The 18,596-nt window shown below is 54.4% G+C and overlaps 1 protein-coding gene across 1 annotated transcript in view; it reads right to left on the bottom strand.

Moving 5' to 3' along the window:
• Positions 1 to 378: 378 nt before the first annotated feature.
• ACADVL (acyl-CoA dehydrogenase very long chain) overlaps positions 379 to 18,596 on the bottom strand; it is a gene marked incomplete at its 3' end in the record, with an annotated part of 49,582 nt that continues 31,364 nt past the window's right edge. Inside the window, 10 exon segments of the mRNA XM_073623962.1 lie at positions 379 to 451; positions 1,675 to 1,747; positions 1,826 to 1,923; positions 2,500 to 2,601; positions 2,771 to 2,818; positions 2,820 to 2,834; positions 2,961 to 3,047; positions 3,321 to 3,425; positions 3,762 to 3,817; positions 3,820 to 3,958. Of these exon segments, the coding sequence (XP_073480063.1) occupies positions 379 to 451; positions 1,675 to 1,747; positions 1,826 to 1,923; positions 2,500 to 2,601; positions 2,771 to 2,818; positions 2,820 to 2,834; positions 2,961 to 3,047; positions 3,321 to 3,425; positions 3,762 to 3,817; positions 3,820 to 3,958 (796 nt within the window).

Raw genomic sequence — 18,596 nt, 5'->3', positions numbered from 1 at the left:
CACACACAATATAGACACACCCAGAGTAATATCACCCCTGAGGGGCGCTAACGATCATTATTTACAGTGACCACAGGGGGGCGCTCACTCTACACTCCCACCATTCAATGAATACAAGGTGTTCCCTGATTGGACGAGTTGGAGAGGCGGGGCAGTGAGGTGTCAGTCATGTTTCATTGAATGGCGGTGGTACGTGAGCGCCCCCCTGTGGTCAATGACTCCTCACATGGCGGCAATCACTATAAATATATGAAGACGCCGTGCCAAGCTGGACCAATGTGAGGGTACCTGGGAGGGGCCACACTGCCCACCTCACCCCAATACCTCTAATGTTACTATAGAGAGAAGCAGAAATCCCCAATATAGAGACAATCTTACCCACAATCCTCTTCCCGTATTTCACCAGAACTTCCTCCACCACCAATCCGAACTCTTCCAGAGCGCCAACAGCCTGAAACCAGGAAAAATACTCTACTCACCGGGCTCCGCCCACAATACCACCACCAGGCTCCACCCATAATACCACCACCACCAGGCTCCACCCACAATACCACCACCACCGGGCTCCGCCCACAATACCACCACCAGGCTCCACCCACAATACCACCACCGGCTCCACCCACAATGCCACCCCTGGGTTCCGCCCACAATGCCACCACCAACGGGCTCTGCCCACAATACCACACCACCAGGCTCCACCCATAATACCACCCCTGGGTTCCGCCCACAATGCCACCACCCCTGGGTTCCGCCCACAATGCCACCACCACCAGGCTCCACCCACAATGCCACCACCACCAGGCTCCACCCACAATACCACCACCGGGCTCCACCCACAATACCACCACCGGCTCCACCACAATACCACCACCACCAGGCTCCACCCACAATACCACCACCGGGCTCCACCCACAATGCCACCCCTGGGTTCCGCCCACAATGCCACCACCAACGGGCTCTGCCCACAATGCCACCACCAGGCTCCACCCACAATGCCACCACCCCTGGGTTCCGCCCACAATGCCACCACCCCTGGGTTCCGCCCACAATGCCACCACCCCTGGGTTCCGCCCACAATGCCACCACCCCTGGGTTCCGCCCACAATGCCACCACCACCGGGCTCCACCCACAATAACACCACCACCAGGCTCCACCCACAATACCACCACCACCAGGCTCCACCCACAATACCACCACCACAGGCTCCACCCACAATACCACCACCACCGGGCTCCACCCACATACCACCACCACCAGGCTCCACCCAACAATACCACCAGGCTCCACCCACAATACCACCCCTGGGTTCCGCCCCCAATGCCACCACCCCTGGGTTGCACCCACAATGCCACCACCACCGGGGTTCTGCCCACATTACTATCGCCATGCCCCACCCCTAATACTATCATTGTGCTCTGCCCACATTGCTACCGCCATGCCCCACCCCCTAATGCTACAATGCTCCACCCCTAATACACAATGCTATTGCCATGCCCCACCCCCTAATACTAATGCCATGCTCCACCCCCTAATACTATTGCCGTTTCTCCGCCCACATTACTACCACCATGCTCTGCCTACCATGCTAACGCTGTGCTCCACCCACATTTACTACCGCCAAGCTCACCCCTAATACTAACACCCTCCCAGTTCACTGACCCTCCCACACTTACCAGTCCTGCACTCTTCTCCATCTCTGGATGGACGTGTCCTTTAAGGGTGAGTCCCGTTCCCAGACCGGCCCTCCTACAGGGAGACAATGGGGCAAATAATATGACTGACAGCAAGCCCAACCCCCCCAATATATTACTTCCCCCTCCCCACCTTTTGGCTCTCCGCACCCCCTCCCTCAGCAGTAGTTGGGGGTCACTCAGTGGATTGGCGACGGCCTTCTGGAGAGATTTCAGCTCCTTTCCAGCGCTCTGTGGAGGAATGAAGGGTGAGAGGTTAATGGCGGCACGGTGTGGGGGAGGGGGATGGAGAGGTGGATAGAGGGGAGGCAGTTATTAGGGGGGGGGATGGAGAGGGCGAGGGGAAGGGGGGGGGCAGTTATGGGGGGGGGAGATGGAGAGGGTGAGGGGAAGGGGAGGTGGAGGGGGAGAAGGGAAGAGGTGAGGGGGGTGGCGAGGGGGAAGGGGGATGGAGAGGGGAAGGGGGGAATGGAGGGGAAGAGGGGGGGCAGTTATGGGGGGGAGATGGAGAGGGCGAGGGGAGGGAGGGGGAGAAGGGGATGGAGAGGGCGAGGTGGGGAAGTTATGGGGGGGATGGAGAGGGCGAGGGGAAGGGGGGGATGGAGGGGGAGAAGGGGGGGAAGGAGATGGAGAGGGCGAGGGGGGAAGTGGTGAGGGGGGGGATGGCGAGGGGGAAGGGGGATGGAGAGGGTGAGGGGAAGGGGGGGGACGGAGGGGGAGAGGGGGGCAGGAGATGGAGAGGGGGAAGTGGTGAGGGGGAAGGGGTGAGGTGGGGAAGTTATGAGGAAGGGGGGGGGGACAAGGTACCTGCAGTCCATTGAGGGCAACAAACAGCCTGAGGATGTCATTAGTTCCTTCAAAGATTCGGAAAATGCGCAAATCGCGGAGAACGCGTTCCACTCCACCGTCCTGGAAGAGGAGAAAAAGATCGGAAAACACAGAAGGACAACCCACCCAATCCCGGGGCCCCCAGAAGCTCCCCCCCCCAGTGTCCATAGGCCGACGCCCCCAGGAGAGGAGGAGCGGAGGGCACGGCGCGCAGTACACACAGCGGAGAGGAGATGGCGCCGGCGCTCACCTTCATGAATCCGGTTCCTCCCAGAATTTGGATACATTCATCGGTCACCCGCCCACGCCGCTTCCTGAGGACAAACAATCGTCACACATTACAGAAGAACAGCCAATCCCGTCCCTCCTTCATACACGGGAGGAATGGGATTGGCTGCGATGGAGTCACATGTTCTATACGGATAGCGATCGCTCCTCACCGAACCAAAGACTTTACTGATGGCGGCTTCTATCTGGAAGTCCTTCGCCCCGGAATCCATGTTTGCGCTGATCATGTACGCCATCGACTGGGGGAGACAAGAGACAGGAAATGATTACCCTACATGGGGGGGAGGGGCAAACTATGAAGAAGAAGAAAGACCCCAAAACATTGCAGAGAGCGGAGTGTGCTACAAGGGGAGGGACAAAACACACAGCGGGGGGGAGGGGACAAAACACAAAGCGGGGGGGAGGGGACAGAACACACGGGGGAGGAGACAGAACACAAAGCGGGGGGGAGGAGACAGAACACACAGCGGGGGGGAGGGGACAGAACACAAAGCAGGGGGGGAGGGGTTTACCTCGGTGACGTACTGCAAGACCGCCATTCGCGCCAACTTCTCCTGAATGACGCCAAATGTGTGCAGCTTACTTCCAAACTGCGTGCGATTGGTGGCGTGATCCACCTGATGTGTCCAATGGGAAGAAAGACAAGTTACCACCGGCACAGAGCCCCTCCCATTACTCATAACTCCTCCCACTACTCAAATTTCATTCACAACTCCTCCCACCTCATTTTCTATAACTCCTCCCACTTCCTTCCATAATTCTCATCATATGACTCCGCCCATTACCGCCATCTATGAACATTTCACCCCAATGGCCACTTATTAAACTCATCAGCTCCTCCCCTTATCGTGTGACTTCATAAACTTTGACCTATGACTCCACCTGTCAGTTTAGCTCCTCCCATTAGTCTGTTCTCTTCTGCCCCTGGTGGGGACATGGGGTTCTGCACTCACCGCTCTCTGGATCATTCCCTTCATGGTTCCGGACAGAGCAGCGGCCATCCCAAAGCGCCATTGTTGAGGATATTCATCGCCACCTTGAACCCGTTCCCCTCGCCTCCGAGTACATTCTCCACCGGGACTCGGACCTCATCGAAGTGCAGTAGCGGCTGTGTTACTGGCCCGTATACCAACTTCTTATCCGGGGGCCACTAGGAGAGACCCCAACCATTGTCAAAGGTCAGCTTGAAGCAGCTCAGAAGGAAAGCAAGTGCAGGTCAATAAAGTTCATTCATCTCTCCAGCTTACCGAGGGGTCCCCCCCCCCCCAATATAAATCACTGATCTCTCTCCCCCGCACAGGTCCCAGCCTGATATTGGCTCCAATGTATTACAAAGTCTCAGCCACCCCATACACCGCCATATTCCCATCACTCACTGTGACACGCCTTCTCCCCTCTCCACGATGAACGCTGTGATCTTCTCCTTCATCTCTCCACTGGACGGGTCGGGGATTTGAGTTTTGGCAAAAACCGTGAACAGGTCAGCGATTCCTCCATTACTGCAAGACAGATGAGACGTGGTAAATACACCACCAATGAGAGCATTATCTGGACAGAGACTGGACCACCATAAGAAGCCGACATACACCAGATTCCCCGAGACAGGACTACCATGAGAAGGAGACATACACCAGATTCCCCCAGATCGGACCACCATGGGAAGCCAACATACACCAGATTCCCCGAGATCGGACCACCATACACCAGATTTCCTGAGATTGGACCACCATAAGAAGCCAACATACACCAGATTCCCCCAGATCGGACCACCATGGGAAGTCAACATACACCAGATTCCCCGAGACAGGACTACCATGAGAAGGAGACAAAACACTAGATTCCCACGGACCACCATAGGAAGCCAACATACACGAGATTCCCCGAGATCGGGCCACCATGGGAAGCCAACATACACCAGATTCCCCTGAGACTGAGACCGGACCACCATAAGAAGCCAACATACACCAGATTCCTCGAGATCGGACCACCATAAGAAGCCAACATACACCAGATTCCTCGAGATCGGACCACCATAAGAAGCCAACATACACCAGATTCCTCGAGATCGGACCACCATAAGAAGCCAACATACACCAGATTCCTCGAGATCGGACCACCATAAGAAGCCAACATACACCAGATTCCTCGAGATCGGACCACCATAAGAAGCCAACATACACCAGATTCCCCCGAGACTGGACCACCCATGAGAAGCCAACATACACCAGATTCCTCAAGATCTGACCACCATAAGAAGCCAACATACACCAGATTCCCCCGAGACCGGACCACCCATAAGAAGCCGACATACACCAGATTCCTCGAGATCGGACCACCATGGGAATCCAACATACACCAGATTCCTCGAGATCTGACCACCATAAGAAGCCAACATACACCAGATTCTCCCGAGACCGGACCACCCATAAGAAGCCGACATACACCAGATTCCAGGAGACTGGATGTACACCGATATAGACATACGCCATATTGGACCGAAAAGGTCATCTTACCTGATCCAGAGTTTGCCCCCATTCATAGTATAGAAGCTTCCGCAGGGGCTCTTCTTTGCTGTGGTTCGGATTGATGCGGCGTCAGATCCGCTGGACGGTTCCGTCAGACAAAATGCTGCAATCGTCTCACCTAGATTGGAATGGGGGGGGGGGGGGGTCATACAAGAGGGTTAGGGTGCCAAGACCAATGGGCAGCTCTACCACCGGCAAAAATTCCTCAGACAACTATTACAGAAGATTGATCACTGTCATTGGTGATAAAGAGGGCAATACACAGGATTAAGGGGGTGCAAACTTCTGAACGGGGGAGGGGGGCATTTCATTGGTTTGTTGTATGATTGGGACGTTCTGAGGGGGAAAAAAAAAAGGATTTGATCGGCTGATTTTGTGTCAAAGAATCGATCAGTCTATAATTTTATTGGTCGGTTTATTATAACATTAGAGACAGAATAACAAAAATATTCAAAAAAGTTATAAATTGATTTGCATTTTAATGAGTGAAATAAGTATGTGAACCCTTCACAAAACATGACTTTTAGTTGGTGGAGAAACCCTTGTTGGTGATCACAGAGGTCAGACATTTCTTGGAGTTGGCCTCCAGGTTTGCACACATCTCAGGAGGGATTTTGTCCTCTTTGCAGATCCTCTCCAAGTCATTAAGGTTTCCAGGCTGACGTTTGGTAACTCGAACCTTCAGCTCCCTCCACATATTTTCTATGGGATTAAGGTCTGGAGACCGGCTAGGCCACTCCAGGACCTTTATGTGCTTCTTTTTGAGACACTCCTTTGTTGTCTTGGCCGTGTGTTTTGGGTCATTGTCATGCTGGAAGACCCATCCATGACCCATCTTCAATGTCCTGGCTGAGGGAAGGAGGTTCTCACCCAAGATTTGATGGTACATGGCCCCATCCATCGTCCCTTTGATGCGGTGAAGTTGTCCTGTCCTCTTAGCAGAAAAACACCCCCAAACCATGTATGACGGTGGGGGATGGTGTTCTTGGGGTCATAGGACCTCCATGTATGACGGTGGGGGGATGGTGTTCTTGGGGTCATAGGTCTTCCATGTATGACGGTGGGGGATGGTGTTCTTGGGGTCATAGGTCTTCCATGTATGACGGTGGGGGATGGTGTTCTTGGGGTCATAGGACCTCCATGTATGACGGTGGGGGATGGTGTTCTTGGGGTCATAGGACCTCCATGTATGACGGTGGGGGATGGTGTTCTTGGGGTCATAGGTCTTCCATGTATGACGGTGGGGGATGGTGTTCTTGGGGTCATAGGACCTCCATGTATGACGGTGGGGGATGGTGTTCTTGGGGTCATAGGACCTCCATGTATGACGGTGGGGGATGGTGTTCTTGGGGTCATAGGACCTCCATGTATGACGGTGGGGGATGGTGTTCTTGGGGTCATAGGACCGCCATGTATGACGGTGGGGGATGGTGTTCTTGGGGTCATAGGACCTCCATGTATGACGGTGGGGGATGGTGTTCTTGGGGTCATAGGTCTTCCATGTATGACGGTGGGGGATGGTGTTCTTGGGGTCATAGGACCTCCATGTATGACGGTGGGGGATGGTGTTCTTGGGGTCATAGGACCTCCATGTATGACGGTGGGGGATGGTGTTCTTGGGGTCATAGGACCGCCATGTATGACGGTGGGGGATGGTGTTCTTGGGGTCATAGGACCTCCATGTATGATGGTGGGGGATGGTGTTCTTGGGGTCATAGGACCTCCATGTATGACGGTGGGGGATGGTGTTCTTGGGGTCATAGGACCGCCATGTATGACGGTGGGGGATGGTGTTCTTGGGGTCATAGGACCTCCATGTATGACGGTGGGGGATGGTGTTCTTGGGGTCATAGGACCTCCATGTATGACGGTGGGGGATGGTGTTCTTGGGGTCATAGGACCTCCATGTATGACGGTGGGGGATGGTGTTCTTGGGGTCATAGGACCTCCATGTATGATGGTGGGGGATGGTGTTCTTGGGGTCATAGGACCTCCATGTATGACGTTGAGGGATGGTGTTCTTGGGGTCATAGGACCTCCATGTATGACGATGAGGGATGGTGTTCTTGGGGTCATAGGTCCTCCATGTATGACGGTTGGGGATGGTGTTCTTGGGGTCATAGGACCTCCATGTATGACGGTGGGGGATGGTGTTCTTGGGGTCATAGGACCTCCATGTATGACGGTGGGGGATGGTGTTCTTGGGGTCATAGGACCTCCATGTATGACGGTGGGGGATGGTGTTCTTGGGGTCATAGGACCTCCATGTATGACGGTGGGGGATGGTGTTCTTGGGGTCATAGGACCTCCATGTATGACGGTGGAGGATGGTGTTCTTGGGGTCATAGGACCTCCATGTAGGACGGTGGGGGATGGTGTTCTTGGGGTCATAAGACCTCCATGTATGACGGTGGGGGATGGTGTTCTTGGGGTCATAGGACCTCCATGTAGGACGGTGGGGGATGGTGTTCTTGGGGTCATAGGACCTCCATGTAGGACGGTGGGGGATGGTGTTCTTGGGGTCATAGGTCCTCCATGTATGACGGTGGGGGATGGTGTTCTTGGGGTCATAGGACCTTCATGTATGACGGTGGGGGATGGTGTTCTTGGGGTCATAGGTCTTCCATGTATGACGGTGGGGGATGGTGTTCTTGTGGTCATAGGTCCTCCATGTATGACAGTGGGGGATGGTGTTCTTGGGGTCATAGGACCTCCATGTATGACGGTGGGGGATGGTGTTCTTGGGGTCATAGGACCTCCATGTAGGACGGTGGGGGATGGTGTTCTTGGGGTCATAAGACCTCCATGTATGACGGTGGGGGATGGTGTTCTTGGGGTCATAGGACCTCCATGTATGATGGTGGGGGATGGTGTTCTTGGGGTCATAGGACCTCCATGTAGGACGGTGGGGGATGGTGTTCTTGGGGTCATAGGACCTCCATGTATGACGGTGGGGGATGGTGTTCTTGGGGTCATAGGACCTCCATGTATGACGGTGGGGGATGGTGTTCTTGGGGTCATAGGACCTCCATGTATGACGGTGGGGGATGGTGTTCTTGGGGTCATAGGACCTCCATGTAGGACGGTGGGGGATGGTGTTCTTGGGGTCATAGGTCCTCCATGTAGGACGGTGGGGGATGGTGTTCTTGGGGTCATAGGACCTCCATGTATGACGGTGGGGGGATGGTGTTCTTGGGGTCATAGGACCTCCATGTATGACGGTGGGGGATGGTGTTCTTGGGGTCATAGGACCTCCATGTATGACGGTGGGGGATGGTGTTCTTGGGGTCATAGGACCTTCATGTATGACGGTGGGGGATGGTGTTCTTGGGGTCATAGGACCTCCATGTATGACGGTGGGGGATGGTGTTCTTGGGGTCATAGGACCTCCATGTAGGACGGTGGGGGATGGTGTTCTTGGGGTCATAAGACCTCCATGTATGACGGTGGGGGATGGTGTTCTTGGGGTCATAGGTCCTCCATGTATGACAGTGGGGGATGGTGTTCTTGGGGTCATAGGACCTCCATGTATGACGGTGGGGGATGGTGTTCTTGGGGTCATAGGTCTTCCATGTATGACGGTGGGGGATGGTGTTCTTGGGGTCATAGGACCTCCATGTATGACGGTGGGGGATGGTGTTCTTGGGGTCATAGGACCTCCATGTATGACGGTGGGGGTGATGTTCTTGGGGTCATAGGACCTCCATGTATGACGGTGGGGGATGGTGTTCTTGGGGTCATAGAACATCCATGTATGATGGTGGGGGGTTGGTTTTCTTGGGGTCATAGGACCTCCATGTATGACGGTGGGGGATGGTGTTCTTGGGGTCATAGAACATCCATGTATGACGGTGGTGTTCTTGGGGTCATAGGACCTCCATGTATGACGGTGGGGGATGGTGTTCTTGGGGTCATAGGTCTTCCATGTATGACGGTGGGGGATGGTGTTCTTGGGGTCATAGGTCTTCCATGTATGACGGTGGGGGATGGTGTTCTTGGGGTCATAGGACCTCCATGTATGACGGTGGGGGATGGTGTTCTTGGGGTCATAGGACCGCCATGTATGACGGTGGGGGATGGTGTTCTTGGGGTCATAGGACCTCCATGTATGACAGTGGGGGATGGTGTTCTTGGGGTCATAGGACCTCCATGTATGACGGTGGGGGATGGTGTTCTTGGGGTCATAGGACCTCCATGTATGACGGCGGGGGATGGTGTTCTTGGGGTCATAGGACCGCCATGTATGACGGTGGGGGATGGTGTTCTTGGGGTCATAGGACCGCCATGTATGACGGTGGGGGATGGTGTTCTTGGGGTCATAGGACCTCCATGTATGACGGTGGGGGATGGTGTTCTTGGGGTCATAGGACCTCCATGTAGGACGGTGGGGGATGGTGTTCTTGGGGTCATAGGATCTCCATGTATGATGGTGGGGGATGGTGTTCTTGAGGTCATAGGACCTCCATGTAGGACGGTGGGGGATTCTGTTCTTGGGGTCATAGGACCTCCATGTATGACGGTGGGGGATGGTGTTCTTGGGGTCATAGGACCTCCATGTATGACGGTGGGGGATGGTGTTCTTGGGGTCATAGGACCTCCATGTATGACGGTGGGGGATGGTGTTCTTGGGGTCATAGGACCTCCATGTATGACGGTGGGGGATGGTGTTCTTGGGGTCATAGGACCTCCATGTATGACGGTGGGGGATGGTGTTCTTGGGGTCATAGGACCTCCATGTATGATGGTGGGGGATGGTGTTCTTGGGGTCATAGGCAGCATTCCTCCTCCTCCAAACACGGCGAGTTGAGTTGATGCCAAAGATCTCGATTTTGTTCTCCTCTGATCACAACACTTTCCCCCAGTTCTCCTCGGAATCATTCGATGTTCATTAGTGATCTTCAGATGGACCTGTACATGTGATTTCCTGAGCAGGAGGACCTTGCGGGGGCTGCAGGATTTCAGTCCTTCACGGTGTAGTGTGTTACTGATTGTTTTCTTGGTGACTATGGTCCCAGCTGAGATCATTGACAAGATTCTCCTGTGTAGTTCTGGGCTGATTCCTCACCGTTCTCATGATCATTGAACCTCCACGAGGTGAGATCTTGTATGGAGCCCCAGACCGAGGGAGATCGATCGTTATTTTGTGTTTCTTCCATTTGTGAATAATTCCACCAACTGTTGTCACCCTCTCACCAAGCTGCTTGGCGATGGTCTTGTAGCCCATTCCAGCCTTGTGTAGTTCCTACAATCTTCTCCCCGACATCCTTGGACAGCTCTTTGGTGTTGGCCATGGTGGAGAGATTGAAATCTGATTGATTGCTTCTGTGGACAGGTGTCTTTTATACAGGTAACAAGCTGAGATTAGGAGCACTCCCTTCAAGAAGGAGAGAGAGAGAGAAGAGTGCTCCTAATCTCAGCTCATTACCTGTATAGAAGACACCTGGGACCCAGAAATCTTGCTGATTGATCGGGGTTCACATACTTATTTCACTCATTGTATATTCCCAATTCTCCAATTGGGGGAGGGCCCACTTTACAGCACAAATGTATCCCCCTCCCTCCATTACCCCCTCACTGACTCCTATATACCACTCTCCCTCTATTACCCCCTCACTGACTCCTATATACCCCCCTCCCTCCATTACCCCCTCACTGACTCCTATATACCCCTCTCCCTCCATTACCCCCTCACTGACTCCTATATACCCCCCTCCCTCCATTACCCCCTCACTGACTCCTATATACCCCCCTCCCTCCATTACCCCCTCACTGACTCCTATATACCCCTCTCCTCCCTCCATTACCCCCCTCACTGACTCCTATATACCCCCCTCCCTCCATTACCCCCCTCACTGACTCCTATATACCCCTCTCCCTCCATTACCCCCCTCACTGACTCCTATATACCCCTCTCCCTCCATTACCCCCTCACTGACTCCTATATACCCCCCTCCCTCCATTACCCCCTCACTGACTCCTATATACCCCTCTCCCTCCATTACCCCCCTCACTGACTCCTATATACCCCCCTCCCTCCATTACCCCCTCACTGACTCCTATATACCCCTCTCCTCCCTCCATTACCCCCTCACTGACTCCTATATACCCCTCTCCCTCCATTACCCCCTCACTGACTCCTATATACCCCTCTCCCTCCATTACCCCCCTCACTGACTCCTATATACCCCTCTCCTCCCTCCATTACCCCCTCACTGACTCCTATATACCCCCCTCCCTCCATTACCCCCTCACTGACTCCTATATACCCCTCTCCCTCCATTACCCCCTCACTGACTCATATATACCCCCCTCCCTCCATTACCCCCTCACTGACTCCTATATACCCCCCTCCCTCCATTACCCCCTCACTGACTCCTATATACCCCCCTCCCTCCATTACCCCCTCACTGACTCCTATATACCCCTCTCCCTCTATTACCCCCTCACTGACTGCTATATACCCCCTCCCTCCATTACCCCCTCACTGACTCCTATATACCCCCTCCCTCCATTACCCCCCTCACTGACTCCTATATACCCCTCTCCCTCCATTACCCCCTCACTGACTCCTATATACCCCTCTCCCTCCATTACCCCCTCACTGACTCCTATATACCCCTCTCCCTCCATTACCCCCCTCACTGACTCCTATATACCCCTCTCCTCCATTACCCCCTCACTGACTCCTATATACCCCTCTCCCTCCATTACCCCCCTCACTGACTCCTATATACCCCTCTCCCTCCATTACCCCCTCACTGACTCCTATATACCCCTCTCCCTCCATTACCCCCCTCACTGACTCCTATATACCCCTCTCCCTCCATTACCCCTCACTGACTCCTATATACCCCCCTCCCTCCATTACCCCCTCACTGACTCCTATATACCCCTCTCCCTCCATTACCCCCTCACTGACTCCTATATACCCCTCTCCCTCCATTACCCCCTCACTGACTCCTATATACCCCTCTCCCTCCATTACCCCCTCACTGACTCCTATATACCCCTCTCCCTCCATTACCCCCTCACTGACTCCTATATACCCCTCTCCCTCCATTACCCCCTCACTGACTCCTATATACCCCTCTCCCTCCATTACCCCCTCACTGACTCCTATATACCCCTCTCCCTCCATTACCCCCCTCACTGACTCCTATATACCCCTCTCCCTCCATTACCCCCTCACTGACTCCTATATACCCCTCTCCCTCCATTACCCCTCACTGACTCCTATATACCCCTCTCCCTCCATTACCCCCTCACTGACTCCTATATACCCCTCTCCCTCCATTACCCCCTCACTGACTCCTATATACCCCCCTCCCTCCATTACCCCCTCACTGACTCCTATATACCCCTCTCCCTCCATTACCCCCTCACTGACTCCTATATACCCCCCTCCCTCCATTACCCCCTCACTGACTCCTATATACCCCTCTCCCTCTATTACCCCCTCACTGACTCCTATATACCCCTCTCCTCCCTCCATTACCCCCTCACTGACTCCTATATACCCCTCTCCCTCCATTACCCCCCTCACTGACTCCTATATACCCCTCTCCCTCCATTACCCCCCTCACTGACTCCTATATATCCCTCTCCCTCCATTACCCCCCTCACTGACTCCTATATACCCCTCTCCCTCCATTACCCCTCACTGACTCCTATATACCCCTCTCCCTCCATTACCCCCTCACTGACTCCTATATACCCCTCTCCCTCCATTACCCCCTCACTGACTCCTATATACCCCCCTCCCTCCATTACCCCCCTCACTGACTCCTATATACCCCCCTCCCTCCATTACCCCCTCACTGACTCCTATATACCCCTCTCCCTCTATTACCCCCTCACTGACTCCTATATACCCCCTCCCTCCATTACCCCCTCACTGACTCCTATATACCCCCTCCCTCCATTACCCCCCTCACTGACTCCTATATACCCCTCTCCTCCCTCCATTACCCCCTCACTGACTCCTATATACCCCCCTCCCTCCATTACCCCCTCACTGACTCCTATATACCCCTCTTCCTCTATTACCCCCTCACTGACTCCTATATACCCCTCTCCTCCCTCCATTACCCCCTCACTGACTCCTATATACCCCCCTCCCTCCATTACCCCCTCACTGACTCCTATATACCCCCCTTCCTCTATTACCCCCTCACTGACTCCTATATACCCCTCTCCTCCCTCCATTACCCCCTCACTGACTCCTATATACCCCCCTCCCTCCATTACCCCCTCACTGACTCCTATATACCCCCCTCCCTCCATTACCCCCTCACTGACTCCTATATACCCCCCTCCCTCCATTACCCCCTCACTGACTCCTATATACCCCCCTTCCTCTATTACCCCTCACTGACTCCTATATACCCCTCTCCCTCCATTACCCCCTCACTGACTCCTATATACCCCTCTCCCTCCATTACCCCCTCACTGACTCCTATATACCCCTCTCCCTCCATTACCCCCTCACTGACTCCTATATACCCCTCTCCTCCCTCCATTACCCCCTCACTGACTCCTATATACCCCTCTCCCTCCATTACCCCCTCACTGACTCCTATATACCCCTCTCCCTCCATTACCCCTCACTGACTCCTATATACCCCCCTCCCTCCATTACCCCCTCACTGACTCCTATATACCCCCCTCCCTCCATTACCCCTCACTGACTCCTATATACCCCCCTCCCTCCATTACCCCCCTCACTGACTCCTATATACCCCTCTCCCTCCATTACCCCCCTCACTGACTCCTATATACCCCTCTCCCTCCATTACCCCCTCACTGACTCCTATATACCCCCCTCCCTCCATTACCCCCTCACTGACTCCTATATACCCCTCTCCCTCTATTACCCCCCTCACTGACTCCTATATACCCCTCTCCCTCCATTACCCCCTCACTGACTCCTATATACCCCCCTCCTCCCTCCATTACCCCCTCACTGACTCCTATATACCCCTCTCCCTCCATTACCCCCTCACTGACTCCTATATACCCCCTCCTCCCTCCATTACCCCCTCACTGACTCCTATATACCCCTCTCCCTCCATTACCCCCCTCACTGACTCCTATATACCCCTCTCCCTCCATTACCCCCTCACTGACTCCTATATACCCCTCTCCCTCCATTACCCCCTCACTGACTCCTATATACCCCTCTCCCTCTATTACCCCCCTCACTGACTCCTATATACCCCTCTCCCTCCATTACCCCCCTCACTGACTCCTATATACCCCTCTCCCTCCATTACCCCCCTCACTGACTCCTATATACCCCTCTCCCTCCATTACCCCCTCACTGACTCCTATATACCCCCCTCCCTCCATTACCCCCTCACTGACTCCTATATACCCCTCTCCCTCCATTACCCCTCACTGACTCCTATATACCCCTCTCCCTCCATTACCCCCTCACTGACTCCTATATACCCCTCTCCCTCCATTACCCCCTCACTGACTCCTATATACCCCCCTCCCTCCATTACCCCCTCACTGACTCCTATATACCCCTCTCCCTCCATTACCCCCCTCACTGACTCCTATATACCCCCCTCCCTCCATTACCCCTCACTGACTCCTATATACCCCCCTCCCTCTATTACCCCCTCACTGACTCCTATATACCCCTCTCCTCCCTCCATTACCCCCTCACTGACTCCTATATACCCCCCTCCCTCCATTACCCCTCACTGACTCCTATATACCCCCCTCCCTCTATTACCCCCTCACTGACTCCTATATACCCCTCTCCTCCCTCCATTACCCCCTCACTGACTCCTATATACCCCCCTCCCTCTATTACCCCTCACTGACTCCTATATACCCCTCTCCCTCCATTACCCCCTCACTGACTCCTATATACCCCCCTCCCTCCATTACCCCTCACTGACTCCTATATACCCCCCTCCCTCCATTACCCCCTCACTGACTCCTATATACCCCCCTCTCTCCATTACCCCCTCACTGACTCCTATATACCCCCCTCCCTCCATTACCCCCTCACTGACTCCTATATACCCCTCTCCCTCCATTACCCCCTCACTGACTCCTATATACCCCTCTCCCTCCATTACCCCCCTCACTGACTCCTATATATCCCTCTCCCTCCATTACCCCCTCACTGACTCCTATATACCCCTCTCCTCCCTCCATTACCCCCTCACTGACTCCTATATACCCCTCTCCCTCCATTACCCCCTCACTGACTCCTATATACCCCTCTCCTCCCTCCATTACCCCCTCACTGATTCCTATATACCCCTCTCCTCCCTCCATTACCCCCTCACTGACTCCTATATACCCCTCTCCTCCCTCCATTACCCCCTCACTGACTCCTATATACCCCTCTCCTCCCTCCATTACCCCCTCACTGACTCCTATATACCCCCCTCCCTCCATTACCCCCTCACTGACTCCTATATACCCCCCTCCCTCCATTACCCCCTCACTGACTCCTATATACCCCCCTCCCTCCATTACCCCCTCACTGACTCCTATATACCCCCCTCCCTCCATTACCCCTCACTGACTCCTATATACCCCTCTCCCTCCATTACCCCTCACTGACTCCTATATACCCCCCTCCCTCCATTACCCCCTCACTGACTCCTATATACCCCCCTCCCTCCATTACCCCTCACTGACTCCTATATACCCCTCTCCCTCCATTACCCCCTCACTGACTGCTATATACCCCCTCCCTCCATTACCCCCTCACTGACTCCTATATACCCCTCTCCCTCCATTACCCCCTCACTGACTCCTATATACCCCTCTCCCTCCATTACCCCCTCACTGACTCCTATATACCCCTCTCCCTCTATTACCCCTCACTGACTCCTATATACCCCCCTCCCTCCATTACCCCCTCACTGACTCCTATATACCCCTCTCCCTCCATTACCCCCTCACTGACTCCTATATACCCCCCTCCCTCCATTACCCCCTCACTGACTCCTATATACCCCCCTCCCTCCATTACCCCCTCACTGACTCCTATATACCCCTCTCCCTCCATTACCCCCTCACTGACTCCTATATACCCCTCTCCTCCCTCCATTACCCCCTCACTGACTCCTATATACCCCCCTCCCTCCATTACCCCCTCACTGACTCCTATATACCCCTCTCCCTCCATTACCCCCCTCACTGACTCCTATATACCCCTCTCCTCCCTCCATTACCCCCTCACTGACTCCTATATACCCCCCTCCTCCCTCCATTACCCCCTCACTGACTCCTATATACCCCTCTCCCTCCATTACCCCCTCACTGACTCCTATATACCCCCCTCCCTCCATTACCCCCTCACTGACTCCTATATACCCCCCTCCCTCCATTACCCCCTCACTGACTCCTATATACCCCTCTCCCTCCATTACCCCCTAACTGACTCCTATATACCCCCCTCCCTCCATTACCCCCTCACTGACTCCTATATACCCCTCTCCCTCCATTACCCCTCACTGACTCCTATATACCCCTCTCCCTCCATTACCCCCTCACTGACTCCTATATACCCCTCTCCCTCCATTACCCCCCTCACTGACTCCTATATACCCCTCTCCCTCCATTACCCCTCACTGACTCCTATATACCCCCCTCCCTCCATTACCCCCTCACTGACTCCTATATACCCCTCTCCCTCCATTACCCCCTCACTGACTCCTATATACCCCCCTCCCTCCATTACCCCCTCACTGACTCCTATATACCCCCTCCCTCCATTACCCCCTCACTGACTCCTATATACCCCTCTCCCTCCATTACCCCCTCACTGACTCCTATATACCCCTCTCCCTCCATTACCCCCTCACTGACTCCTATATACCCCTCTCCTCCCTCCATTACCCCCTCACTGACTCCTATATACCCCTCTCCTCCCTCCATTACCCCCTCACTGACTCCTATATACCCCTCTCCCTCCATTACCCCCTCACTGACTCCTATATACCCCCCTCCCTCCATTACCCCCTCACTGACTCCTATATACCCCTCTCCCTCCATTACCCCCTCACTGACTCCTATATACCCCCTCCCTCCATTACCCCCCTCACTGACTCCTATATACCCCCCTCCCTCCATTACCCCCCTCACTGACTCCTATATACCCCTCTCCCTCCATTACCCCCTCACTGACTCCTATATACCCCTCTCCCTCCATTACCCCCTCACTGACTCCTATATACCCCTCTCCCTCCATTACCCCCTCACTGACTCCTATATACCCCTCTCCCTCCATTACCCCCTCACTGACTCCTATATACCCCCTCCCTCCATTACCCCCCTCACTGACTCCTATATACCCCCCTCCCTCCATTACCCCCCTCACTGACTCCTATATACCCCCCTCCCTCCATTACCCCCTCACTGACTCCTATATACCCCTCTCCCTCCATTACCCCCTCACTGACTCCTATATACCCCTCTCCCTCTATTACCCCCTCACTGACTCCTATATACCCCCCTCCCTGACTCCTATATACCCCTCTCCCTCCATTACCCCCTCACTGACTCCTATATACCCCTCTCCCTCCATTACCCCCTCACTGACTCCTATATACCCCTCTCCCTCCATTACCCCCTCACTGACTCCTATATACCCCTCTCCTCCCTCCATTACCCCCTCACTGACTCCTATATACCCCCTCACTGACTCCTATATACCCCTCTCCCTCCATTACCCCCTCACTGACTCCTATATACCCCTCTCCCTCCATTACCCCCTCACTGACTCCTATATACCCCTCTCCCTCCATTACCCCCCTCACTGACTCCTATATACCCCTCTCCCTCTATTACCCCCCTCACTGACTCCTATATACCCCTCTCCCTCCATTACCCCCTCACTGACTCCTATATACCCCTCTCCCTCCATTACCCCTCACTGACTCCTATATACCCCTCTCCCTCCATTACCCCCTCACTGACTCCTATATACCCCCCTCCCTCCATTACCCCCCTCACTGACTCCTATATACCCCCCTCCCTCCATTACCCCCCTCACTGACTCCTATATACCCCCCTCTCTCCATTACCCCTCACTGACTCCTATATACCCCTCTCCCTCCATTACCCCCTCACTGACTCCTATATACCCCTCTCCCTCCATTACCCCCTCACTGACTCCTATATACCCCTCTCCCTCCATTACCCCCTCACTGACTCCTATATACCCCCCTCCTCCCTCCATTACCCCCTCACTGACTCCTATATACCCCTCTCCCTCTATTACCCCCTCAC

This window comes from Aquarana catesbeiana, linkage group LG03, assembly GCF_042186555.1.
Source record: "Aquarana catesbeiana isolate 2022-GZ linkage group LG03, ASM4218655v1, whole genome shotgun sequence".
In the NCBI taxonomy this organism is placed as follows: domain Eukaryota; kingdom Metazoa; phylum Chordata; class Amphibia; order Anura; family Ranidae; genus Aquarana; species Aquarana catesbeiana.
Note: the sequence above shows the minus strand (reverse complement) of the source record. Positions and strands in the feature narration are given on the sequence as shown.